Genomic DNA, 27,942 nt, shown 5'->3' with positions numbered 1-27,942 from the left:
CCACAGCACTGACAAACACAGAGTGAGTGAGCCCCCCCCCTTGCCCAGACCCCCACATTGACAGAGACCTGGATGTCCCCCACACCTTCCCCAATCCCCCACAGCACTGACAAACACTGAGTGAGTCCCCCCCCTTGCCCAGACCCCCATAGCTGACTGACACTGACAGAGACCCCCAGGCCCCCACTGACACTGACTGACCCCCCTGGCTGCCAGACTGCCACAGCAGAACAGTACCCCCGGGCCCCGACCGACCGTCCCCTGTCCCAGGACATCACAGACATCCCCCAGAGATACAGACGAGAGACCCCCATGAATGATTACACAATTATTTGTTCGGACATACCTGCTGTGTGACTGTGTGGGTTGTTGTGCACTGCATTGCAGAGGAGGACAGGTGCTGTGCTGCTCTCTGGGCTCTGTGGCGGGCGGCTGGCGTCACTGGCAGTGGCGTGGCGGCTGGGCCTCCAGGGCCTGTCGGCTACGGTGAGGTGAGGCTGGCGGCTCTGGCTGGCTGCGATGGGGACGCACTTGGGGCTCCTCGCTCCTGTGTGTGGACTCACTGGACTGGCGGCTTCTGGCTTGGATGGCTGGCTGGCTGGCTTCTAGGCCGCAGGTGGGACGCCGGTACACGCGGGGGATGTCTTGCTGCGCCTCGGCCCGGGTCAAAGAGGTGGAAGGGGAGGGGCGGAGCCTTTTTATTAAGCTCCCGCCACTAACCCACCAATCAGCTGCCGATCCTGCGATCTTGTGATTTTTTTTATTTTTTTTTCCCTTGCGCGATAGGGCGTGGCCGCGGCTGATGACGTAATTTCGTATAATCGATTATGCCGGCAGCCCGCATCGATGCAGAATCGTGAAGGGTCGAATCGCGATGCATCGATCTTTCGATTGTATTCCCCAGCCCTACTGCAGAATAAACATGTTGTGGGTTCAGGGACAGAAGGCAATGCAGAAAAGTGGTTGTGTCAGGTAAAAAAAGGTATCGGGGTAGTTATTACAGGATGCAGGATGGTTCTCAGGATCTGAGGAGCTCACAGACTTGTTGCTGCTCACAAACACTTATACTCTGCCAGCCTTGTGCCTCATCTATCCAAAATCTTCAAATTTGTGAGACCAGTATTCACAGACAGCAGTGCCTTTTGCACAGCAGTTATACAGTCTTCACATGCCAGGAAGTTTACTGCTATTTTTTCTGGAGGAATTCAAGACAAAGGTCCTTTTTTTAATTTTACTTATGCAAAACTTCTAGAGGCATTTGAATGTGGGAGTGATCAAAATGGCATAGCGTAAATGTCAGAGACTTGTAGGCAGTTATGCAAAAAGCCTACAATATGTATTTTCTGTGAAAGGGGGCCATACTGGCATCTGTGGCTAAGGGTGCACTTATTTATCTTTACACCTACAAGTATAATTAGGCACATGGACAAGGTAAGATAGGGCTATACAGTTCCAGGGCGGTGGTCCATTTCTTTTGCACCCCAACCCTGACTATCCCTTTGGGGGTATGACCACCATGATGGATGAAGCTTGGAGTCTGTACCAGCAACATGGGCAAGGTAAGACAGGGTTCCCCTGTACCCTTATGTATACACCTTTTCCTGGTATATATATCATGATGGCTCTGTAGTATATACTACATCCTTATGCTACAAAACATATGGCAGTACTATGCCACAAGTGATTCATAAGGCACAGGTGTAGGGGGACTTGCACACAATGTTTACCTATTCGAAAGTGGTGGTCGTCTTTAACATTCCAACCATAAGTTCTTCTCTGGGTGCAGACCCCATTAGCCGAGTTTACAGTTTCCTTTTAGAATGGGTATCCCCTACATTTACTGATTAGATCTGTCCACCCCCCTCAGAAGCAATTGCTATCTACTGTGGGTTCCTCTGGCCGTGGTAAACCTTTCCCCTTTAAGCTCTCCAGAACTGCTAAAAAGAACTCCTCATGCTAGTGGTTCATCCTCATTGTGGAGTTGAAGGAGTAGTCTACTGACGTTTCTTTATTCTAACTTTTACAGAAGGTACACAAATAACCTTAATTGCTAACCTCTACCAATGCCGTACGAGAACTGTTTTCCCCCTACCTGTTATTGGCCAGGTGTCAAGGGCCTTCCTAACACCATCCTTTAGCATGACTTTTTAGGCTATGCCTGATCCATACTACAAAAAAAGTAATGATTTTGTGTCTTTCTATTTTACCATGGCATTTCCTCTCTGGCTTCAGCCCTCAGGTCTTGTCCTGAGCCCTGGCACACTGTTACTTGTTCATTCCACTACCGTAGATTGCCATTTTCCAGGCTAGAGCAGCCATTCTGCCTTTCCTTCTCTAGGTCTCTTATCCTTGGTTCTGGATGGCTATCTTACCAATTGTCATTTGCTCTTCAAATGCACAGAACCACTAGCTGGTTCTCCTTTCTCTCCATCTGGCCTATAGGAGCTTGGGCAATTCCCTGCCTTGGTCCACTTTCATCATTACATCGAATAGGATAATCTCATTATAAAATGTATATACTGTTATGTCTAACTAGTATTGGAGAAAAAACTGTAAGGGGTTAGATTAAACTTGTTTGAAGCTGACTAGAGGAGAGAGATACCCAGGGTTAAAGTTTCTGGTACAATCTGCACTGTACTGTACTGAGCACTTTCTAGGAGTAGAAGCTAAGATCAGTCAGAGACACTCAATAGTCTGTCTGACTTTTGTTTGCACAGGTTCAGCATTCATTTTTCTCTATGCAGAAGCCCTGTGCCCTAGGCAAAAATAAATGTATTTTATATGGGGGAAAAAGTAATTAGTATGTTTTTCTTTTGGTGGAAGTTGTTGTACTACTAAGACATGCTATGGCACAAATGGAGGTAGGTGGAAGCCCATTTCATTTAGTTATAGATGAACCTTCGTTATACTTGATTGTGCATGTTTGGTGTTTTATACAGTGTATGCAGCAAAGCTTTATCAGTTCTAAAGCCAACAGTGTGCTTGGAATGTTTGTAAAGCTTGCCAATGTGCCTTTACAGGCGGTCCCCTGGTTACAAACAAGATGAAAGTACATGAAGAAGGCAGCGCATGAACCACACCGGGATGCAATGGATAAAGAAGTCAGGTGAACATCCAGTATAGAAAGGGGTTAACGGTTTATTGGTATTGATAACCGAAAACAAAGTACATAAAATGCTTACAAATCCCCTTGGGCTGGAGTGGACAAGGGCACCTGGCAGCAAGCAACACGAGTGCGAGGAGGTTAGTCTCCCAGGACCGCTGAGCGGTGTGTGCACAAAGCCGCAAACCTGCCAATGTGAGGATGAAAGGACTCCGCTGTAGTTTCAGAGTAGTGACATCAGCCAGACAGGCGCCACTTGTGGGAAAACACCAGGAACCAGGGTGGGACACAAGCTATATGGTTGCCATGACTACACGTTTCACGCCATGCGCTTTATCAAGTCATCTGACCTCCTTGCACTCATGTTGCTTGCTGTCAGGTGCCCTTATCCACTCCAGCCCAGGGGGATGTAAGCATTTTGTGTATTTTGTTTTCCGGTTATCACTACAAATAAACTGTTAACCCTTTCTATTCTGGATGTTCACCTGACTCCTTTATCCATTGCATCCCGGTGTGGTTCATGCGCTGCCTTCCTCATGTACTTTTGTCTGTATCAGCACTCTTCCTATGCTCATTGACTAGCAGCAGAACAGCCGCTGGGGAGCCTCACAGGCTTACTTCTATCCCTCCACCCTACAGGCACCCCAGGAGCGCCTGATTTGTGATTAATGCTTTTACAAACAAGATGAAGACTGGGTTTGTTCTTAAGTTGAATTTGTTTGTAGGTTGGAACAGGAACATTTTAAGTGTAGCTCCAGCCCAAAAAAATATTTTTACGTTTTTTGGATAGCATAGGAAAGGGTCATTTGTTTTACTGTATGTGCCCCTGTGCTGAAAATTTCACCTCATTTTTTGTCCCTACGATAATTAGATTTTGAAAATTTGGGTTGTTGTGAAAACAAGGATTGGTGATAAAGCTTCAGTGGAGACACCGTTTTCCCATGATAATCCTTCCAGGATAGAATTTCCATTCCGAAGTGTAGATTACCTCTCACTTCCTGTTGTCTTTCTCTGTTTGTAAGTAGGAGTCGGGGACCATCTGTATAGTTAAGCTATGTAAATTGAATCCATATACATGCATTGTGAGAAGGAACAATTGTATAGCATTGCAAAGCAGTATATGCATATGTAAGATATATATGTGTCTGCTTTTTTAATGTACAAATACTTTATACTTGTACATTAAACATAGAAACACGATCTTTAAAACACATTGTCTATATATAAATAAGCTTTATATACAGCTGATCAGTGTATTTTTTCTGTTTTTTATTTTAAATAAATTTGCAAAGATTTCAAACAAATTTATTTCACGTTGCCATTATGGGGTATTATTTTGTAGAATTTTGAGGAAATAAATTTAATCTATTTTGGAATAAGGCTATAACATAACAAAATGTGGAAAAAGTGAAGCGCTGTGAATACTTTCTGGATGCACTGTATAGCTAAAAATAAAACACATTTTTGAAAAACAATCGTAATAAACGTAGCTTTTTCCTACTAAATGGATTAAGTTACAGTAACGTCATTTTGTCATTGCTTATGGCAAAGGGAATAACTGTACTGAAAAAGTGAAAAACAAATCTGATGATATAAAAGGAAGCAAGGCTAACCTTTAAGAAATGGATACATTGTACGACATGTACTCTTGTAAGAGAAATTGTTAACCCAAGCTAATGGTTTATTTGTTGTGTGCAAGTGTCTCTGGTTCGGTGCGGCTGTGAAGGTGTTACTCTGTGAAGTCTGCTGATAGTAAAGCGTGCTCTTTGCTGGCACGTTATGTTTGGTCTTTGTTAATTTCAGCTGCTCTGCATCTGCTGTACATATTTGTAGCTCCTGTTATCAGGATAGGTTTTTTGGAGTTCTCGGTGTTCTCATTAAATTACGCTTTTCTTTAACCTCATCAGTACCAGCATGTTCCACCCATTTCATTATCTTTTTTTAGTACCGCAATTGTTGGACAATTACTCTGTCATGCAACATTGTCTCAGAAAATGACATAAAATGTATTTAGATACAGATAGCTTTCTTTTGGTGGTATTATTGGTTGTAATTAATAACCACTAGATTTTTTTTCTTACACTTTTAAGGGGAAAAAAAGCAAATTTGATCAAAAAACAGCTTTTCATAATTTCTGATATGTTTCAAAGAAAAATGCTAAAACCATGTGAAAACCCCCCAAATGGCCACTTTTTGGAAAGTGCATAGCCCTAAGGTGCTCTTTTTTGCCAAAAGTTTTTGGAAATGAAGAAACATACTGGTATCAAATTGTATAGGTAATACATGTTTAATACTCTGCTGTTCCTAAATGTATGGCAGAATTGAAGTGGTTAGGAGGGTTTGTTTTTATGCTTTCTGAAGCACTTCATTGGCTAGCCCTCATGTACCCATGTCTTTCATGCAAAACATCCAGTGGACTTTAGTAACAAATAGTGAGGAGCAGTGATGCTATACTAGATATAGCAACTAGATTTTACTGTTTTACTGATCAAACTATGGTAAACTGAGATTTGGCTGCTATAGGCTATTGAACTTTCCACATCGTTATTGCTTTTTCCACTGCTGTCTTCAATGAGTCTGCTAGTTTTATCTGGATCTAATCACAGTTTACACTCAAACGTATTACTTTATGAATAAAGGTGCCGGGGTCTTTAAAGCTGGATGTTCGTTGCCTAGGGCAGTTCCGACAGTCTGCCATGAATTAAATGCTGTATGGCTGTTCATTTATGGCTGAGCACCTCTATGACCATCACAGGCTGTTTTGGAGCTTTCAACACACAGCAGTTCTGAAGAACTGTGACTATTTTCCTAAATCTCGGATTCCATTGCATACAAGGCAATGGAAATATGCATGTAAATGTAATTGTATCATCAATTATATAAATTATTGATATAATTATATATTGATATGATGAATTTTAATAATTTATGTATCTATCTCTACTGCTGATTTTTTTTTGTCATGGATTTTTTTTGTTACTTAATCATGTAATTTACAAGTTTACCGGTTTCCTCTTTTTTAGGGAGTATAGACTCTTTTTATTCTGTATTTTATATTAATCGTATTCTCTGTCTTTGGTTCATAATTGCATTTTTAATTCATTTATCTTTTCAGGAAGCCACGATACCACCATTCGGCTTTGGGATATGGTGGGTGGAAAGACTCGTGTCACATTGACAAACCACAAAAAGTCTGTCAGAGCTGTTGTATTACATCCACGACAGTAAGTTTATTTCTTCAATATCTCGTCTTGTACAACACAATATCATAGTGGAAATTCACTTTACTCATTGATAGCCTCGAAGTAAAACATCTTTACTATCAAACTATCAATTTACAGATTCATTCTATTATGGGAATTTCTTTGGAAGATTATCTAATCCCTTTTAAAATGATCTCTGCTTCTCCTTCCCCATACCAGATGACAATCTTTTTTACTGTCTACATATGATTGAATGTGCATCTTTAGGGCTTGTGTACATAGGCATCTGGGATATGCATCTGAAATAAATCCAAAGGGGTGATATGAAGTTATCGTAGTGTTGTTTTGGAGCAGCGTTTTCAGGAAACTTTAGATTTTGCAACATTTTTTTTATTCATAAAAGCAATATCTTCTCTTTATTTAATAAACAAAAGTGTAGCACTCTGCCTTATAGTAATGAAATTAAATAAAAGTATATATAAACCAGGACTTGACAAACCCCAGTTGCCAGGTCACCTTGGCGACCAGAAACTACGTCCTGGCGCCTGGGCTGCCACTAGCCTACTCACTGCGACCAGAAACTGCGTCCTGGCGCCTGGGCTGCCGCTAGCCCACTCACTGCAACTCCCGACGCTCCGGACATGCAGCTCAGAGTTCTGGGCAGCTGTTTCTTCTCTCCCCCCCCCCCCAACCTTGTCTGTGGTTTCCCTTGAGGCGTGCAGTAGTCTGATGTCCAGCGGTGAGTGACATGGAAGGGGAGGGGGCCTCCTCAGACGGCTGCTGTCCCCTCCTCCACCTCAATGCCTGCGCAAGGTCAGATAATGAACTGCTTCTCTCTTCTGCTGCCCATGCCGCATCGTCGCCAAAATGGCCTTCCTCCCTCCAAAACCCACCTACACAGTGCGGGAGGGGTCAGCGAGGGGAGGTCAGACCTCAGTGAAGAGTTAGGTGGAGGGGGACCAGGCAGACTGTGAGTACTTGGAGCGGGAGGTTTTCTGGTGGAGGATGGAGCAGGGGAGCCTTGGAAAGTTTACGGTGTGCTGTATGGTGGAATAGGAGAGATAAGGCAGGTGAATCTGCTTTAGAATAATCTTTCTATGTCCCCTTATAAAGCCCTGTGTACCATCGACAATTACCACTCTTTATGTACAGCTGGGCTCCAGTATTTCATGGTGACCAGCAACCCACCAGAGCAGTGAATAGTCACCCCGGGGGGGACGTGTAGGCAGAAAGTGGCTGCAAAGAGACAGCAGAAGATCAGCAATGCTGGGATACTTTTTATTCTTTTTTGTATTTCAAGTGTCACTAAGGCTTCATTTAGATATGCAGTTGGATGGTAAAAATGTTCAGTAGAGACAAGTTTTTGCCACCCACCAATGGCCACCCTTAAGCAGCAATAGGCAGCAGATGAGGGTGTTGCACATGCCACAGTGATGATGCATTCGGCATAATAAGGAGTTTTTAATGAAATTCTTTCTGGCTAGACCATAACCTTGAGGTAACTGTATTACATTAGAGTAATTGACTGGCCACTCTGCTGTAAGTTGGGGTTAGGGGGCGCAAATTACTTGCCTTGCCCCAGGTCCTGGCAGCGCACACTATGATGAAAAAGAAAAACTGGCTCCTAACTTTTTTAGCTGGCTCCAAGATTCAAAGCAAATTTGTCAAGCACTGGAGTAAACAGTTTATATGCAGCAAAAATATTACTAATCTCTCAACCAAAAACATTTACATCAAATACATCTCTAACAATTGTGGTGCAAAATTAGTGAAATTCTTTTAGGTATACATATACACTTATTTCCAGTTTCTTTTAGGAGCAGTTTTCTATGTAGTTCAAAGAGTGGCTTGGATGGTAGACATCATCCCACGGTAATTGGGCAGTCAAATTGCCTAGTTGATTACAGTAGGGATATGAGAATTACCCTTTTTTGGCTGAGACCAACGAGTGGCTTGGATACATGACACCATACCACAGTAATTGGCCAGTCAAACTGTTTGATAGAGCGCATTCTGTTTATCGATAGTGACCATTTATATAAAAAAATTGGCAGATTAGTACTATTGGCAGATCTTTCTACCTTCTGCTCTCCTACAAAATTTATATGGTTTTTCCATCTTTATATATAAACACCTATTTGCATTTTCTTTTATAAGCATTTTTCTATGTAGTTTAGAGAGCTCTTTTTTTACTGGGACCAACAAGTGGCTTAGATGCTAGACACCATCCCATGGTAATTGGCCAGTCAAATTGTCTAGTAGGTTACAATGGGGATAAGGAAATTGCCCTTTTTTGACTGAGACCAAAGAGTGGCATGGATGCATGACACCATACCACAGTAATTGGCCAGTCAAATTGTCTGGTCTCAGTCAAAAAAAGGATAATTTCCTTATCCCCATTGTAACCTACTAGACAATTTTACTGGCCAATTACTGTGGTATGGTGTCATGCATCCATGCCACTCTTTGGTCTCAGTCAAAAAAAGGGTAATTTCCTTATCCCCATTGTAACCTACTAAAGAGTGGCATGGATGCATGACACCATACCACAGTAATTGGCCAGTCAAATTGTTTGAAAGAGGGAGGCTTCCTTGCAGATAGTTACCATCTATCTGATACTCCTATATCCATAGGAACAGGCTAAAAAAAGATGAGCAGATTTGCAATACTGGCATATGTTTCTACCTTCTGCTTTCCTACAGAATTAATATACTTTTCACCCTTTAGGTATACACATACTCATTTGCTTTTTCATTTTTTGATATACTTTTTAATCAACAAAGATTGTATTTCTCTATCGTTCATTGACGGATGCAGTTCTCTGTGATTCATATCAGTAGGGTTATACTGCCCCCTACAGGAGTAGGACACTAGGCAGAAAAAAAGTTCTGGCTACGCCTATGGGCAGTCCTGGAGTGTACACCCTCTCTCTTCCTGCATAGGATGTCAGTTTTAATCTGCCTAGTCAGGAATAATGACCTAGTTCCTTGCTGGGATATTTGGTCCTGGCATAGAATTAATTTTTTTAAGTAGATTTTTTTTAGCTAGTCTTTTTTTCTTTCTCCGGAACATTTTTCCTGTGAGATCTTCAAGCAATTATGCCGGGCTGGATCCCTATATCCAGTAGTCACCCCAGTCTGGCCAGCGAGCGCGTGCAGGCCTTAGCTCCGCTCTGGGTCGGCCGCGACATACTCTCACTGGACGGGGACTGGCCCCGCGAGTTAAACATCTCGCCAGGACGCACATGACAGGGTCTAGGCTTATGTCGCAGCGTTCCTATTTGGCCGACAGACCCCCTACTCCGCTGACGTGGGGTCCTGTTATGAGATGCACCCGCCTGTGTTCCCGGTATGATGAGTAAACGTTCATGCAGGCTCATGTGGGGTGGGACCGTCTGAGACGTTCCCCTGGGGTGTCTTAAGTGGCTGCTAGATATTACCCTTTTTGTGGAGTCTCTGGTACTGTGGACTGTTCCGCCTGTGGTGGACGTGCGGTCTCTAGGCTGAGTAGGACTACTGTTGTTCTGGTGGAGGAATCCCCGTCCTTTAAGGACTTGGGGGATAGGATGGCACGGGCTGTGGTTTGCGATCTGTACTCCTGGCCTAGTCTGCACTGGGAACAGTGTTCATGATTGCCCTTGCTACGCTGACTCTGCCTGATGGGCGGAGTTCCAACGCCGTGACCTGGTGAAGTGCAAGTCCCTCCTGCCCTGGGGGAGCTGTTGGAGCAGCTGGCGCAGGGGCTGCAATTTGTTTGCGATGCCGCGCTGGACTCGGCTCCTTTTTTCTTGGGTCATCTGTCGGTTTCGGCGGTGGTTATCCAGCGTATGCTTGACTGAAGTGTTGGTCTGCGGATCGCGCTTCTATGAAGCCCTTAACGGATCTCCCCTTTCAGGGGGATCGCCTGTTTGGCGCTTCCCCGGATGACATTATACAAGACTCTCACGGGGGGGGGGGGGGGAAGAGTGCTTTCTTCTACAGGCTAACAAGGGTAAGGGCTCACAACAGTTTCTTCGTTCCTCGGGGACAGTCACCAAACGTCCCTGGTCTGGCGAACAACAGATCTTTTTTCTCTCTCCTCCCCTTCCAGGACAGCCCGACAATGAGAGATGATAGGCTCCTCCCTACCGGAAACACAATCAATTAAGAATAGTTAAAAGGCCCCACCTTTCCCTCTGGCCCCAGTTTAGATTGTGTTTCTTCCTACAAAGAAATTACGATTAAGATCTCACCGTCGAAAGGGATCCTGTGAGCCAGGTTCGGCAGAAAGCCACGGGTTCCCCTTGCAGAACTCTCTGGAGTAGGGGGGTGGGGTCTTAGGAGCGGAGCAGTCCCTGCACTCCCGTCCGAGGGAACTCACAGGTCGCCCACTGGCAAACCCTCGGTCACTTCCTAGTGTTTCCAGGTCTTGTTTTCCGGCGCTAGCAGCTCTCCTCCGTTTTTTGAATTTCCCGCTGAAAAAATCGAGATGACGGGCGTTCCAAACCTCGCTTTGAAACCGGAAATTCTGGCGCAGAAGTCAAGACGCACGCGACATGGGAAGGAAAAGAAGCATGGAGGAGATGCCGGAGCCGCTCGGTAGCAGCAAAGCAGAGTCCAAAGCTAGCACAGCTCTGGTTCCTGCTTCGGAAATGAAGTCCTCCACGACTCATCCTCCGGGGAAGGAGGAGGAGAGACAGTCCCAGGTGTCGGCAGCAAAAAAACAGGTCGGACAAGGTAAGTGATCATCTGTATCCTTGCTGACCTATGCTGAAGCCTGCTAGCTTACCAACATAACATGTGCCTGGCACTTATCATTTCCCTGACCCTAGTAGATGACACTTCCTTCTTTCTATGGTCCCTATGTTTGATGCCTTTTTGCTGGAAGGGCGATACTTATGTTGTTTCTGTATCCTGTCTTCCAGAGTCCCAGAGCGGTTCACAAGAAGCTACATCTGCATTACAAGGGCCTGCTGTCCATAAGAAGTGTGGTTATTCTTCAGAAAAGATGCCCAGTACCCACACTAGACTGTTTTGCTATAGATGTATTCATAAATTGTCAGGAAGGGAAACCTCAGACTTTATGAAAGATTTTTTTTTAAATATGCAAGATGAAATGCTTTCTACTATGATGGCAGTACGGTCTAATCTAGGTTTAGCTTATAGAAAGGAACAGGTAGACCCTCCCGCAAGGGCAGGGACTTCTTGTCAAGAAACCCCTCTAAATATAGCAGGGCCTTCAGCCACCACACCACCTACTCAAAGTCTTCCATCAGCACAGGTTACAGAAGAAGATAGAATATTTACAGAAGATGACCGCTCAATTTCCCAATCTTGTTCAGAAGATGAGGGAAATAGGGACTCAGATGCCTCTGAGGAGGTAGAGTCAGCAAAAAACCTGTTTGGTTTGGATAGTATGCAGGGTCTCCTTCAAGCCATATATGCTTCAGAAGATATCCCTGACCTGCCTAAAGAAGTCACAGCACAAGACAAACTCTATAAAGGGATAGGAAGAGTTTTCATATTCACCATTCCTTGAAGAGTCTGATCCTTCAACAATGGCAACAGCCTGAAAACAGGTTAAGCAAAGGGAATTCTTGGAAAAGAAGATTTCCATTTAAGGATGAGGATGCAAACAAATTCCTTAAAAGACCAAAAATAGATGCTCCCCTAGCGCAAGTCTCCAGAAAATCAGATCTCTCCTTTTTAGATGCTGGTAGTATCAAGGATACCATGAATCGGAAAGCAGAGACATTACTGGGAAAAGCTTGGGATTCCAATGCTAAAGCAATGGGTTCAGCTCTAACTGCTTCTTGCGTCGCAAGAAATGCCTTTTCCTCGATTGAAAAACTAAATAAACATTTTTTTACAATTAAAAACCCAGAACATACAGGATTCCCTGTCGGTTATAACCAAGGCAGTAGCCTATCTGGCAGACACTGCACTAGAATCAGTGGAAGCCACTGCTAAAACAGGGGCACTTGAACTCAGCTAGAAGAGCCATTTGGCTTAAGGAATGGGAAGGAGACATCACGTCCAAGACCAAGCTCTGTGGCCTTCCATTTGAAGGGTCACCCTTCTTTGGTTCAGGACTTGACGAAGTCCTTTCCAGATCTTCAGAAAAAGGAATTAAATTTCCCACAAAGCCAAAAGAAACTAATAAAGTTTTTTTCGTGGCCCTCGGGATAATAAGCAGCAAAATAGGAGAAGGGAACCTACAAAGAATTTAAGTTTCAGGAGAGATAAGTCAAAAAACAATTCTCCTTCTTCCTCTGGCCCAGCTGCGAGGGACAAAAAATGACTCCAACATCAAAGTAGGGGACAGACTGGAACTCTTTTTTCCAAAGGAAGAAATGACAGGCTTTCCCTTTTCCCCCTTGCATCCTAAAAATAGGCTACAGGCTCCTAACCGCACTTATATCCCTTCAGAAAGTAACCCTTACACATCCCCCCAAAAGAGTTGCAGAGGGACAGCTCATAATGCTTCCAGGGATTCAAGAACCTGGAAAATTACCTGTAATTGTTCCAGTACCAAGAAGCCGGTGTTAGCAGGGGTCCTGTTCCCATTTCTTAGTGGTAGCAGGACCCTCAGGAAAATATTACCGGATCATGATCCAAAGGATTCCAGGAAGCATTCCAGCCACTTCAGGGGCTCAACCCTTTGCAAAAAATCTGTGATTCTCCAAGATCTACTTTTGGGTAAAAGGAACCATTTCCTTGGGCAGGATACTCACCCTCATTTCACAGGACCAGAACTCTCTGAAGTGGTGGCCCAACCAAAGCAATCCAAAAAGCAAATTGGTGGGACTGAGAGTTCAAAACCAGCAGTGGCTATACAAACCAGCCAATGCCCTTCCTCCCCTGATGCCAATTCCCAGAGTCTACCAGAATCTGGGCAGGCATCGGGGACGGAAAATAATCCTGCCCGCCCCCCTATTCCCCATAGGATCACGGTTCCTATCCCTAAAAACTATGTCCACGGTTCGCCAGTGGCATCGCCCAGTTCCCTCAGACCTGTCTCAGGGACTAGTAAAATTTCAGAATCCAGGATTCTCCCAATTGACTGCCTGGTTACTGAACGCCAGTTGCTTAAAGCAAAAGGGTGCTGAGATAGAGTGGTAGATACTCTTACTTAGTAGAAAACCAGCCACTAGAAAGATTTACGTTAAAATATGGAAAAGATTCTGTACCTGGCAGAAGCAAAAGAATTTCGCTTCTACCTCTACTCCAATTATTTTGGAATTTTTACAAGATGGAGTAGATAAGGGTGTGGCAGTTAACACCCTCAGGGTACAGATTGCAGCTCTTTCAGTTTTTCTAGACATCCGTTTGGCGAAGGAGCCATTGGTTAAGAGATTTTTGTTAGCTAGGAGTAGGGCTACTCCTATTATAAAAAACAGGTTCCCTCCTTGGGACCTGAATAAAGTCTTAGAGGCGTTATCTAAAGACCCCTTTGAACCTATAAAGGAAATTTTTTCAATTTCTATCCTTAAAAATAGCTTTTTTGCTAGCCATCATCACAGCCAGCCAGGAGAATAGGTGATTTACAGGCTCTGTCTATTAAAGAGCCTTTTATGTTGGTCTTCCCAGATAGGATAGTCCTAAAACCAGACCCTTTATATCTACCCAAGGTAGCATCCTCCTTTCACAGAACTCAGGAAATAAATCTACCTTCCTTTTGTGACCGACCAAAAAACAACAAGGAAAGGGAATTCTATTGTATTGATGTGAGAAGAGCTCTTCTCACTTATTTAGAAAGAACTAAAACCTTCAGAAGGTCAAACCACTTCCTAGTCCTTCATTCTGGGCCTAGGAAGGGATTGCAGGCTTCTAAGCCTTCACTAGCCAGGTGGATTAGGCAAGCAATTACCACTTCTTATGAATTATCAGGTCTTCCTGCTCCAACCAAGGTTAAAGCGCACTCAACAAGAGCCATCGCCACATCCTGGGCTGAGAAGGCAGGAGCTTCATGGGAACAAATTCGCACTGCAGCCACCTGGGTTAGTCATGACACCTTCCTGAAGCATTACCGCATTGAAGTACTGTCTCAAAAAGACCTAGCCTTTGGCTGAAAAGTCTTGCAGGCAGTGGTCCCACCCTAAGGTAGGCAAGGGATCTCTATTCTCTCATTGTTGGGCCGTCCTGGAAGGGGAGGAGAGAAAACCTACCGTTAGTTTACCGGTAACGGTCTTTTCTTCCGAGCCTTCCAGGACGGCCCGCCTACCCATCCTAGTTAAAAGGGTGTATGATGTTATGCATAGATGTAGGTGATAAGTACCTATAATATTGTTAGAACATTTCCCTCATAAATTTGGTTGTGGAAGTTTACTCTATTACAACTGGGGAAAGGTGGGGCCTTTTAACTATTCCTAATTGATTGTGTTTCCGGTAGGGAGGAGCCTATCATCTCTCATTGTTGGGCCGTCCTGGAAGGCTCGGAAGAAAAGACCGTTACCGGTAAACTAACGGTAGGTTTTTTTTTTTTTCCAGGCCTGTGGACAAGGCTTACTCGGCCTGTAGGTGCGTCCTCATCCATCTATTGGATGGGGGGTCGTTCTTGCCAGTTTTCGGTCCTACGGCTGGCCCAGGTCCCAGGCAGCTGGGTTCAGGAGGTCATGCGGTCCAGTTGCAAGATCAGGTTTCCATCCGTTTTTTTCCGGTGAGTTCTCTTTCATTGTATGGCTGTCCCTGGATTGCTTGCAGTGCTCTGTGGGGCAGTTCAGGCTCTGGTTCCCCCAGAAGGCAATCCTTCTCAAATAGGGCTAGAATCCAAACTCTCTGGACTTTCGGATCCGTCTGTGTCGGCTGACCAAGGAGTCTTGATCTGGAATCCTTCCTCCCCTTTTTACTGGACGATTGTCACCGCGGATGCAAGCCTGTCCGGGTGGGGAGGAGTCCTCAGCAGGTTCTCTGCTTCGGGAGTATGGTCCCTGGAGGATCCAGGTTACCGATCAATGTCCTGGGGCTGGGAGCGATCCGGATTGCCTAGTTCACTGGATCGGGCACCTGCAGCTGTCCGGTGCACGTTTGATCTACTACGCCACGACCGTGGCTTCTGTCATTCACCACGGGGGTACCAAGGTGTCCTTGCGGCCTTGAAGTGCCGACTTGGAAGTGCCGATTCGTTGGGCAAAGCGCCTTGTTTCAGCTCCCTCCACTGTTCCCTTCCAGGTGTGGAAACTTCAGTCAGTCAGCCTCAGTCAGACAGGCCTTGGATGCAGGGGCATGATCCCTTCAACCGGAGGTGTTTCAGTAGTTGTGCCTTCGTTGGGGCACTCCAGACGTGGACCTTTTGGTGTTGAATCTACAGGATAGTGCTGAGGTTTGTGGCCCGCTCAACCTTTTGGTGTTGAATCTACAGGATAGTGCTGAGGTTTGTGGCCCGCTCCCGGGACCCTCTGGCGGGTGCAAAGGTGGCACCATGGTTTCTGTCTTGGGCAAGAACATTCACTAAGTTCAACTTGAATGATGCCGAGGAGTTTAGCATGGTCACCTGCGCACGGCTGACGCCGGCATGGTCGTGTGAGAGTGCTCACGGATGGGCCAAGGTCTGTATCGGCTGCGGCCTGCCTTTCCTCCTCTCAAGTTGCTGCCAAGAATTATTCGCAGGATCGAGGCGGAAGGAATTCCGGTCTTTCTTGTGGCTCCGGACTGGCCTCACCGAGCTTGTTACACGACCTGGTCAGGCTAGCCGTGGACGCTCAATGGAGAATTCCTCCCAGGGAGGAGTTTTTGTCTCCAGGGCCAATCTCCCATGAGACTTGACGGTCGCTGGCTTTGCCAGCTTGGCTGTTGCAAGCCAGGTGCCAAAGGACCGAGGATTGTCTGCTTCAGTGATTCCCACCCTGCGTAAAGCCGTCTAGGAAGATATTTTTCATCGTATGAGAAAGTCTTTGCTGGTGGGATTCTCCTTGGGCTCCCCCTCGCTCTTACTCAGTGGCCGGATCTTGCCCTCCTTCAATAGGGAGTTGATCAAAAGTTGGCCTTGAGTACTGTCAAGGGTCAGGTTTCGGCTTTGGCAATTTTCTTCCACAGGCCGTTGGCCGCCCCTTTCCCTGGTGCGTAACATCTTCCAGGGGGTGCGACACTTGGTTCTTCCGGTGCGACCTCCGTCACCAATTGGGGACCTTGATTTGGTGCAGTCGGTTCTTCAAGACCCTCCTTTTGCAAGGATCGAGGGTATCCCTTGCCTTCCTTATTACAGAAGGTGGCCTTCTTGGTTGCTGTCACTCTGCATGCAGGGTGTCGGCACTAGCGACATTGTCCTGTCCTCCCTATATGTTGGATTTATGGGGCCAGGTGGTACTTTGTCCAGATCCATCCTTCCCACCCAAGGTGTTTTTTAGTGTTCACTTGCACGAGGACATTGTGTTGCCATCTTGTGTCCTAAGCCCCCTCATCCTACGGAATGTGCGCTGCATACTCTGGATGGAGTTCGGGCACTCAAGGTGTACTTGGCAACTACGGAGTCTTCCCGTAAGTCAGGTTAGCTCTCTGTGCTCAAAGATGGCCCAAGAACTGGGCTGCCTAGGTTTGTTGCAACTATTTCCAGGTGGAGCGGACAGTCGGTGGTGCAGGCTTCTTCACTTAAGGGTCAGGTCCGGCCTTTCCCTGTTTCTGCGCTTTCTACTCGGGCGCTTAGTGCTTCCTCTGCTTTTCGCCATACAAGCATCTGTGCTTCAGGCTGAAAGACGACTACCTGGTCGTTTGTTCACACCTTTACCACATTTTATAAGGTGAATGTGCTGGCATCTGCAGATGCCTCTTTTGGCCGCAAGGTTTTTTGCTGGCTGCTGTTTGGAGGGCTTTTGGCCTTCCTTGAGGGTGTTTACTGTTTGTTTCAGGTGGGCCTCATCTTTTGTTCTCCTGAGTCCTGTGTTGCCTGGTCGGCTATGTTTAGCCTTGGGGACTTGTTCTTTTCTGCTGTTCCCACCCCTCATTTTGTGGCACTGCTTTGGGACGTCCCTACTGATATGAATCGGAGAGAACTGCGTTTGTCAATGAACAATAGAGAAAACTGGATTTTTGACTTACCGTAAAATTCTGTTCTTTTAAGTTCATTGACGGACGCAGTACCCGTCCCTCTATTTTGAGTTGGGTTGGTGTTATTTTCTGACACTGCTTTGATACTAAACTGACATCCTATGCAGGAAGAGAGATGGTGTACCCTCTGGGACTGCCCATAGGCTTTTTTCTGCCTAGTGTCTTCCTTTAGGGGGCAGTATAACCCTACTGATATGAATCTGAGAGATCTGCGTCCGTCAATGAACTTAACCACTTAAGCCCCGGAGGATTTGGCTGCTAAAGGACCAGGGGTTTTTTTGCGATTTTTTACGGCGTGACTTTAACGGACAATTGCGCGGTCGTGCGACGCTGTACCTAAACGAATTTGACGTCCTTTTTTTCCCACAAACAGAGCTTTCTTTTGGTGGTATTTGATCACCTGTGCGATTTTTTGATCACGCGCTATAAACAAAAAAAAGAGCGTAAATTTTGCAAAAATAACAATATTTTTCACATTTTTTTATATGAAATTCCCCAAAAAAAAAAAGTAAAAATCAAAATTTTTTAACATTTTTCGGCCAATTTGTTTTATGCTACCTATGTTTGGTAAAAAAAATCGCAAAAAGCGTATTTTGATTGGTTTGCGCAAAAGTTATCGTGTTTACTAACAAAGAGAAAGATTTTTGTCATTTTTGGTGTTTTTTTTTTTTAACGCGTAGTGGCGGCGATCTGCGATTTTTTTTCGGTACTGCGACATTGCGGCGGACAGATCGGACCCTTGACTGACATTTTTGACACTTTTGGGGTTACCAGTGACATTACTGCAGTAATCAGTGCTATACATATGCACTGTTACTGCAAAAATGACACTGGCAGGGAAGGGGTTAACTTTATTGGACAGGGAGGGGTTAAGTGTGTCCTAGGGGCGTGCTTCTAACTGTGTAGGGACATTCCTATTGGTGTAAAAGCAAAGATCAACCGTTCTACATAGTAGAACGGTCAGATCTTCACTTTTACACAGGGAGAACTGACAGGCAGCTTGTTTACACAAGCTGCTCTGTCTTTCTCCCTTCACAGGAGCGATCGCAGTGTGACTGGCGGACATCGAGTCCGCCGGTCACACGCACTGACTTGCCTGTGAACGAGCCGCGGCGGGCGCGTGCCTCGGCGGGCGCGCGCCCGCCCGCGATAGGCTCGCAAGTCAGTGACAGGCGAGTGACGTACCGATACGTCACTCTGCCTGGCCGGGGCTGACCGCCGCAGTGTATATTCGTGCGGCGGTCGGCAACCGGTTAAGAGAAAAGGATTTTACAGTAAGTCAAAAATCTAGTTTTTTGTCTTACTGACATTTAGGAGCAGTTCACATACAGACCCCATAGCTGCTTATGTTTTCTTTATGCAACGTCAAAATATGCTACTTTAAATTCAGGGCCTTTGCAATTATGTTTGTGTTAGTTGCTTTTTAATTTTATGTTGTGCAATTCAAATACATGCACTTCTAATGTTAATTGCAAGCATGTAAATATTTAGCTTTCTATAAGAAAAACGTTTTTTCCTGCTGATGAACATGCACATTTCCATGTTCATCATTAAAAGCTTGTTTTTAAAGAGCTGTAAGTGGCTCTAACAATGCATCATCCAGCTCTCAGATCAGAAGTCAAACATCTCACATCCTCCTGTGATATGGATATTCTAGGGAATGTTAAGGATGTATTGCTCTGTTACACCAGTTTGTATTCAGTGACACTCTGAAAGTGTAATGAAACATTTTGGTGTTGGTTTCTTTTTTCCCAAGGAATACAATTTGTGGCCAGTAACATCTCAGTGCTTCAGAGAATCGAGTACTTAGTAGTCAATAATGAAATATTTTGTTTGCCTGGGCTGTAATGTAGTGTGACTGAAAGGCAAAAATGCAGAAGAAAGATAGCTAAAAGACCAGTAATACGTTTTTTTTTTCCTGAGTATCCTGACAACTGGCCTTCAGAGGAGCCCAAAATAGATTTACGTTCACAGAATCTAGTTACGTGATACAATAAGTGCCACTGCTGCATTTCTCAGCTTGTCGCTAAAGTCAGCACAACTGTGTTTTGTGCCGCACAGTCAATTCCAAAATTATCTGTTACGTTTGTATGCTTCACCATCTTGGCTTTTATTCTAGGTACACATTTGCATCTGGGTCACCGGATAATATTAAGCAGTGGAAATTCCCTGATGGAAACTTTATCCAAAACCTTTCTGGCCACAATGCTATAATCAACACTTTGGGAGTAAATTCTGATGGTGTGCTGGTGTCAGGAGGTAAGAAACTATTTCTGATGATTTTTCCTTTAGAGAAAAGACACTTTAGCAGTGCTCATTGACTGAGCTAGGTGTGGTTTCTGTCTGACACCTCTTATTTCTGCCCTACAGCTGATAATGGAACAATGCACTTATGGGACTGGCGAACGGGTTATAATTTCCAGAGAATTCACGCTGCTGTCCAGCCAGGCTCTCTAGACAGTGAATCTGGTATATTTGCATGCACGTTTGACCAGTCAGAGAGCCGATTGATCACTGCCGAAGCTGACAAAACAATCAAAGTCTACAGAGAGGATGACACTGCGGTATGTGTTAATCTTTTTACAAGAGCATTCGCTAAGCACCTTTCAGCCATTTTTTTTAGCATTTATAATATGAGGAGAAACATCCTTTAAGTAGCATGCGTTGTCATTTCACAGCCTTGTCCCATTTTACTGCGTCTGTCATCTTGCACCAAAACTAAAATGTGTCTTGAAGGTATCCAACCTATACAGGACTTGAAGAGTTTAAAGTTTAAAAAAAAAAAAAAATCAGCAGGAAGTCAGTACAGGCACAACAGTACAGCCAAGTGCCATGAGGCGTCTCCCATGGTACCACTACAACTAGCTTGTTCTTTGAGTAGCCCAGCCTGACCCATACTGCCTTCTTTTGGTCTCAGAGGCTGTCCATCATAGTTTCATAAAAATAGTAATGTGGGAGGAACTAGACCTGAGCATACCTTCAGGAGTTGAAGCTGTAACTTGTAAAACAGATCTCTGTGGGGTTCATGGCATTTACTTTCTGTACTCTTTTCAATTAGTTCAAAGTGACTTTCAGAAAATAAATTAAAATAAAATAGCTAGCTAGTATAAATGCAAGCATCTAGAGGTCCCTGCCCAGTCTGATAAGGCAAAGCTCTAGCACTTCCTGCCTGATGGGCAAAAGGGAATGTGTTTGGGTTAGCAGGGAACGGACAAGCTCCAATACTACCTGGAATGTTGAAGCTTTTTGAGTTTAGAACAGTCCAGCATTTGGTCTTGGAACAGACAGTAAATGCTGACACCTTTAACTTGCTGCACTTTATAGGTGCTGTTAGCTTTACTTTAGGGTGGCAGTCCTTTTAAGGTGAGTAAGTTATGCCTTAAGCCTTCGAGCATGGATTATCAAGACTCCGTGAATACAGTTTTGCAATTTAGCTTTTAGCATGTTTATGACTTTTTGCAAACACCTGATATACAGACATCTGAAAACCCTGTAGTTTAATTTGAAGAATGGGTCAGTAACATTTTACTTTGGAGGTTTGAAGTCCTTAAATATAGGCAAAGTGAACCGGATCAAGACATAAATACTTGAAGAGTACGGCATTAGATATTATATTAACGTGAATGAGCTGGGTGCCTCAGTGTGACACTATAATACAGACACAACTAATGCGGTTTCAGTCCAAAGCGGCATTGAACGTCCAACTATATAAAGATTACTTTTGTATATCTCTGTTGATTGCGCAGCATATACAATTACAGGGTTATCTACCATGTGAACATTAAAAGCCTAATTAACTGACTTTTAGTTTAAAGCTCAACTCCAGGAAAAGTAAAAGTCCCCCCTTGCAGTTGAGCTGTGCCAGCACTAAAAGGTTTAGTCTGGGGACATGAAAAGCATTTTTACTTGCCTGATCCTCTGCTTCGCTTCTAATGGAGTTGCTTCAGTAGTGGATTGTCCCTCAGCGTCCTTGCATCCAGTGCAGGGCTATGGTGTCTAGCAGCTGGATGCATTTCAGTTCATCAAGACTAATGCAGAGTGCAAGGAAGATTAGGCTGCAGGGACCAGTATAGCTGCATGGAGGATCAGGTAAGTAAAACTGCTTTACTTGTCGTCCTTGTTACAAACAAGCATTTAACCCTTGCACTGTGGGCACAACCTCACTGCAAAAATTGACTTTTCCGAGGACTGCGTTTGAAGGGAAGTGTCGGGGTGAATTCTGGAATTCCAGGTGTCTGTTTTGCACTGGAATAGCACTTAAAGTGTATTTGTAGTTTCTGCATGAGGCTTTATTAAAGCCAAACTCAAGGGAAAAAGCCCTTGCACCCCCCCCCCCCCCTTCAATACTTGAATTAGATGCTCATTTATGCCTAGGGTACCAGTAAGAAAAAAAAAAACTTCTGTAGTTCTTTGCTCCCCCAGAGCTGTCATCCTCTTCCTGATTCTTCCGGTCATGAGCAGTCCCTCTACATCCTTACCTACAATGCAGGGCTATTGGTCAAACTACCTGTTACCACTGGAGCACTTTAGAGAAGAGGCTACAGGAACCAGTCTTATAGCATGAAAGGAGTCTACAAGAGTGAGGCATTAAAGAGTCCCTTTTACTGGTACCCTAGACAGAAACGCATCTAACTTCACTTGGTCTGTACTGTAGTGCAAAAGTATTTGGGGCATTTACTGTGGAAGAAGATCTGTAGACCTTTGGTTATCAGGCACTTGTTGAATTTTTTTTTTTTCTCCCCCAGACCTGAATGTCTTCATTTTTCTTTCATACTTTTGTCCATAGTATGTCTGCAGGTCTCTAATGAGACTCTGCTCAGCAGTCTTTCTTTTTAATTAGATTTATGGAGCGCTGCAGTCATCCGATAGAAAGATCACATTGAGGACATTTTTCATTTGTGTAGTCCGATAAATTATTGAAACCGCTTTATAACCAGCTGAATAAATGATTCCCTCGAACTTTTGTGGTTCTTACTTAGAAACATTTATTGCCGGAAAGAAATCATTTTCGCCACCGTTTATATGTAGATTTTGTAGGGCATTATTTGCTGTGCAGCCTGTTGCATGATGTGAGCACAAAATCCTAGCATGCTATAATCAACACTAAACCTCTACCTCCTGACCTGGACAGTTACCACGAACCCTGGTAGTCAATAGGCCCAATAATTACTGTTCTTACCTTTACCAGGTTAGGTTTCACCAGAGTTAGTGTAATAGTATATTCCTTCCAATGGTTAAACCCTAAATTTAAATATTTAACAAGCATTTACAAATATGAAAATCATAATGAAATAATTTTGAGATATTTGTTACATTTCTTTCAGTGAGTACTGTGGACTTTTTAACCACTTCCCTCAAATGGATGTTCCTGTATGTCCTTGGGTTTCAGTGGTTGTACGGGGATGATGCATGCACCTACAGGCATCATCCCAGTATCATTCTTTGCATCCGGCGATTCTCTTTCAGACAAATGTGATCTGAGTAGCTAATTAGCCACTCAATCACTTCTGCGGGTGGTGAAAGGGGGTCCCACCCCCCTCTTGCCAGGCACTACCGTACGATCGGGGTGCCCTGTAGCAATTCGACCACCTACGATGGCTGCCTTGTACAGAGAGAGAGGAACTGACGTTGTTCCTCTCTCTCTGTAACCCTGGAAACCGGAAGCGACCAGTAGTTTGTCACTTCTGGTTATACCTCCCCTGTAATAGCAAGAAAGTTAGTACAAAAAAAAAGTGTAAAAAAAAAAAAAAAAATTGAATAAAATAAATAGTAAAAAATGTTTTCAAGCGCCACCGTCTCACGGCGCTTACGTGCAAATGTGAACGCATACTTCCGCACACCTATGTAAATAGCCCTCACACCACACATGTGAGGTATTATCACGAACATCAGAACCAGAGCAATAATTCTAGCATCAGACTTCCTGTGCAACTCTAATCTAGTAATTTGTAAAGGCCTATGTAGAATTTTAAGCACCGTAGTTTGCCACCATTCCACAGGCAGACGCAGTTTTAAAGCGTGACATATTAGGCATCAATTTACTCGGCGTAACATCATCTTTCATTTTATACAAAAAGATGGTGCTAACTTTAGTGGCTTGGTTTCTTTTTAGTTCATGAAATTTTTCTTTCCCCAAAAAATTGCATTTGAAAAACTGCTGTCACAAATCCTGTGTGACATAAACACCCACCATTTTATTCTATAGGGTCTCTGCTAAATATATATATATATATATATATATATATATATATATATATACACAGACACACAAATGTTTAGGGGTTCTAAGTAGTTTTCTAGTAAAAAAATAGATTTTTACATGTAGGAACGTAGTGTCAGAATAGGCTTGGGGAGGAGGTGGTTAATAATATGAAGAAATGCTTGATATGAAAATATTCATTTACTAAAACCTTGTTTGTGTATGTAGTTTATAATTAAACTATATGGCTAAAAGTTTGTTGACAAATGAGCATCACAACTATGAGCTTGTTGGACATTGCATTCCAATACTGTGGATATTAATATTTAGTTGCCCCCAATCCCTTTGCTGTTATAGCAGAAGATTGGAGATCTTGGAGCGTGTGTGTAGTAATGTGTGTTCTTTTAGGAAAAGAGCTGCAGGCACTGATGTAGGACACACAACACTGTTCAATATGTTTAAACCTAAGGCTCTGTGCAGGCCACACAGGTTTCTCAGCACCAAACTTGTTAGGCCATATTTTTATGGACCTAGATTTGTGCACAGGTTCACAGTCATGCTGGACCTTAAAGGGGCCTTCCCCTGATTTGTTGCTACAAGGATAGCAGCAGAAAGTTGTCTAAAATGTATTGAGAGCTGTTGAATTAGCAATACCTTTTACTTAAATGCGCCTGAACTCTAAATTTGAATGAGTGTCCCAACATTTTTGGTGATATAGTGTGCCTGTGTCTAGGGGACAGACACACTGCTCATTAAGTTTGCAGTTGCTTTCTGCTTAGTAGTGCACAGTGTTTACCTTGTGAACCTCTTATTGCAGTGCGAGTCTACTGTTTAAAAAAGATTGACTATAGTCTCTAAGGATGTAAATCTCACTTCACTTCCCTGGTATCGAGAGACCATACAATCTATTTTACTTAGGGTTTAGGTTGCACCAGATTGCTCAGGACCATTGTTTTCCTATTCATGACAAATAAGCGATGCATGTACCTAAAAATATGATTTTGGTAATGCTGTTAAGTATTCTGTTTGCTCATGCGAAGTGTGGATTTTATGGATAAGTCCACTTAAACTCGTTGTAAACCCTTACATATACCCAGTGAAGTTACTTGCCTCAGGTAATACACAGAGATGAATCAAATCCTTCTGCATCAGCTGCACCTGTTTATCTGCGGTCGTCTCTTCTCTACATCCAAAGTCCAGAATCTATAAAGCTTAGATGAGCATTCAGAAAAAAAAGTGTGAGGAGAGCTGAAATCGCACCCTGCAGACCTCTGTAAGGAAAGCTCTGAGAGCTGATTGAATGGAAAGGAGACCCCCCCCCCCGCCCGGTCTTCACAACTGTTTAAAAAGTCAATCACAGGCTGTGTGCTGCAGATCCCTCCCTGTCACCTTTTTTTACTCTTGGTGTCAGGAAAATTTGTCAGAAGTAATTAATTGGACATCAAAAGAACGAAGCATCAGTCAGAAATTACATTTAGTGCTCTTAAATGGGACAAGTACACACAATAGAGCAGGCATCTTCAAACTATGGCCCTCCAGTTGTTCAGGTACTACAATTCCCATCATGCCTAGTCATGTCTGAGATTATCAGTTTTACAGTGTCTCATGGGAGGTGTAGTTCCGCAACAGCTGGAGGGCTGTAGTTTGAGGATCCCTGCTATAGAGGGATATTCTTTGTTTATATTTCATATCTGAGGTTTACAATCACTTTAAGGTGCTTAAATGCTTCGAACATTTGCTTAATTGACACCCACAATGCTTTTCCTTTAACATTATTAAAAAGTGTTGTTTGTAAATTAAACATTGTGAAAATTCAACCTGATCACTTGTGTTTCTCCTTTTTTCAGACTGAAGAAACTCATCCAGTGAACTGGAAACCTGAAATTATCAAAAGGAAAAGATTTTAATAAGCTGCATCTGTTTTTTTTTTTTACATTTTACTTTTTTTTTGTTTATCGCAGTTTGACAAGCATGGATTCTGTTTCAAACATTCAGCATAATTTTGGCTGCGGCTTTTGTCTTTCATCATTATATTAAAATACATCCTGTTATGGCTATTTATTCTGTGATCCCTGGAAGCCATCACATTTTTTTTCCATGAAGAAAACTTATAAAAGTCAGAAACGTCCCAATGTAGGAAGAAATACTTGTGTCCTCCTTTCTTGATTTTGAAGATCTGAGCTCATTAAAGAGAACTTATTAACAAAGCAAGCTCTCTAGCATACAAAGTAAACCAGCTTTATAACAGTGCTTTGTTTTCAGCATATTCAAATATTACTTCATTGTACAAAAATCTCATACTCCAGCAGGTGAAGAGATTACTTTTTTGTTTTTCATTTTAAAAAGATGAAGGCTAATCTTTGGTTGGAGCCACCCAGATGTTTTCTCAGTAAATGTTTTATATTTCCCTCTCTATCTCAATAAAATAGAGACATGGACATAACTCTGATTTGGTGCTGACATGTTAATAAGCTGCTGTTTTATTTTTTTTTAATTTCTAGGTAATAAGGTGAGTTGTAAATCCAGTTTGATGATTCCTAAGTGGAAGGTTTGTATAATATTTCAGCTCCTACAATCTGTTATAATGAATGTTTGTGAGTATATTCTATCAGACTGTGAGAGAATGTTGTATGCAGAGCAAATGTAAATGAACGTTGGTTAAAGGTCTGGCTGATGCATGTAGTATTGGTATTAGCGTGAGTCTCCCTCTCTTTTAGCTAGTATGTGGTTTAAATATTTTGATATTATTCACTGAAAGCTAAAAGTTCCCTTTAAGACATTGAGACATCTGAATACAAGAGACAGTAGCTGCTAGAAGAGTGCCAGTATTTCTTATGTGAGATTATATCTTCAGGAAACAATCAATGATTCCTGTTCTCCTGGCCAAAACCTAAATGGAAAATGATGTAACACTGAAGGTGGTTAGACTTTAAAACATTAAACAAAACAGTTGATTTTTATTTTTTTTTAAATGTTAATTCTGTTCAGTAGTCCAGAAAGGATATTTACGGCTTAGGCACTTGGATGGATTAAGACTGAGGTCTGTGAAGCATGCACATCAATAGGAATATCACAAGTCCAATTATGCTCCCATCAGCCAAGTGGAAGAATGTGTGGCAGCGGATGCCAGTGAAAGCCGCACAATCAAGACTTTGCAAAGCTGGCACGTGGTCTTCATTACTGTTATCCTGGAATAAATTGTCTGCTTCTGCATCATTTCTTAGAGAGTTTCGAAGAGCTTCTAGTAGCTCAAAGCTAATATCATATAAAAAACCATACTTCACTAGTGAGTTATTCAGATTGCTTACATGTATTATTGCATGTTGCAGTGCCACCCATTGTTAATTGTGCCCTAACCTATTACCTCATCTTACTTTAAAACACGCATGCATGCAATGCAGAGTAACACTTTTGTGAATTGTGCATGTCCTTTTCATTCTTGTACAGCACGGGACACAGAGTCTTAGACAACTGGGTTATATGCTTCCACCTTCAGGTGATTGTACACTGGTAAAGCAGAGCTCCAAGACCCCCCCCCCCCCCCCCATATAACCCCTACCACTCCCAGCAATCTTCAATTTTGTTTCTAGTGTCCTTAGGTAATAGATGTCTCTTCTGTATTGAGGGAGATTACTGGTTTTTAACTTTGGTATTTTTCTGTGTGCATTCCGTCTTCAGGTATGGAACTGCACTGCCCCGTCTAGACTAATTGCACAGTTTCTGAATTGGTACCCTGTGCATATCACTGGGGCAGTACCTGGATCCTGCCATCAGGGCGATGCAAGCTAGTTTGTAATGTTTCTGGAGACACTGGACTCTACAGGTTCAAGACAGTGGCGATCCATTATGGTATTCCAGTCCATGAAGACCCTCTGTGGTATGCCCATTCAAAGTGGGTGAAGTAGGGGTGCCACATTAACAATATATATATCCTCCTTATTCCGTGCTTGAAGAGTGAACACATTTTAAACTTCACAGCAGCTGAAAAATATCTCCAACAATTCCCACAAAAAAGTTAAAATAATATAAATTGTAGTGCTACAAGATAATCAATGAAATGTGCAAAAACCTATGTAAATGAATCCATAAGCACATTCGTAAATATCAATTGATATAAGCAATAAAACCAATATTATAATATGCTTATGTGCTTAAACCAATTGTATAATAAAATCCTTGTGATCTGATATAAAGTTAATTAAACTTATTTCTGTTTCTTTCATTAACTGACACAACTTCAATTTCTTGACTATAGGGTTTATAGCACCCCCTATAGGTATAGGACACTGGGCAGAAAAGAAACTTGGCACTGCCTATGGGCTGCCCTAGCTGATATAAACCCCCTCTTTGCTATAGGTAAACCAGTTATTTGTGCCTAGTGTTTCAGAAGTAAGGGCCTAGTGCCCTACTGGGTTC

The 27,942-nt window shown here is 43.3% G+C and overlaps 1 protein-coding gene across 1 annotated transcript in view; it reads left to right on the top strand.

Annotated features, from left to right (window-relative positions):
* The window catches only part of PLRG1 (pleiotropic regulator 1), a 94,812-nt gene extending 68,843 nt beyond the window's left edge, over positions 1-25,969 (top strand). The window contains exons 12-15 of the mRNA XM_082256315.1: positions 6,219-6,327; positions 19,447-19,586; positions 19,698-19,891; positions 25,374-25,969. Coding sequence (XP_082112441.1) covers positions 6,219-6,327; positions 19,447-19,586; positions 19,698-19,891; positions 25,374-25,433 — 503 coding nt within the window. The 3' untranslated portion in view covers positions 25,434-25,969. The remainder of the gene's footprint in view (positions 1-6,218; positions 6,328-19,446; positions 19,587-19,697; positions 19,892-25,373) is intronic.
* The last annotated feature ends 1,973 nt before the right edge of the window (positions 25,970-27,942 follow it).

The sequence above is a fragment of the Pelophylax lessonae genome (genome assembly GCF_965119305.1).
Source record: "Pelophylax lessonae genome assembly, chromosome: 1".
NCBI classification, from domain to species: Eukaryota; Metazoa; Chordata; class Amphibia; order Anura; family Ranidae; genus Pelophylax; species Pelophylax lessonae.
Note: the sequence above shows the minus strand (reverse complement) of the source record. Positions and strands in the feature narration are given on the sequence as shown.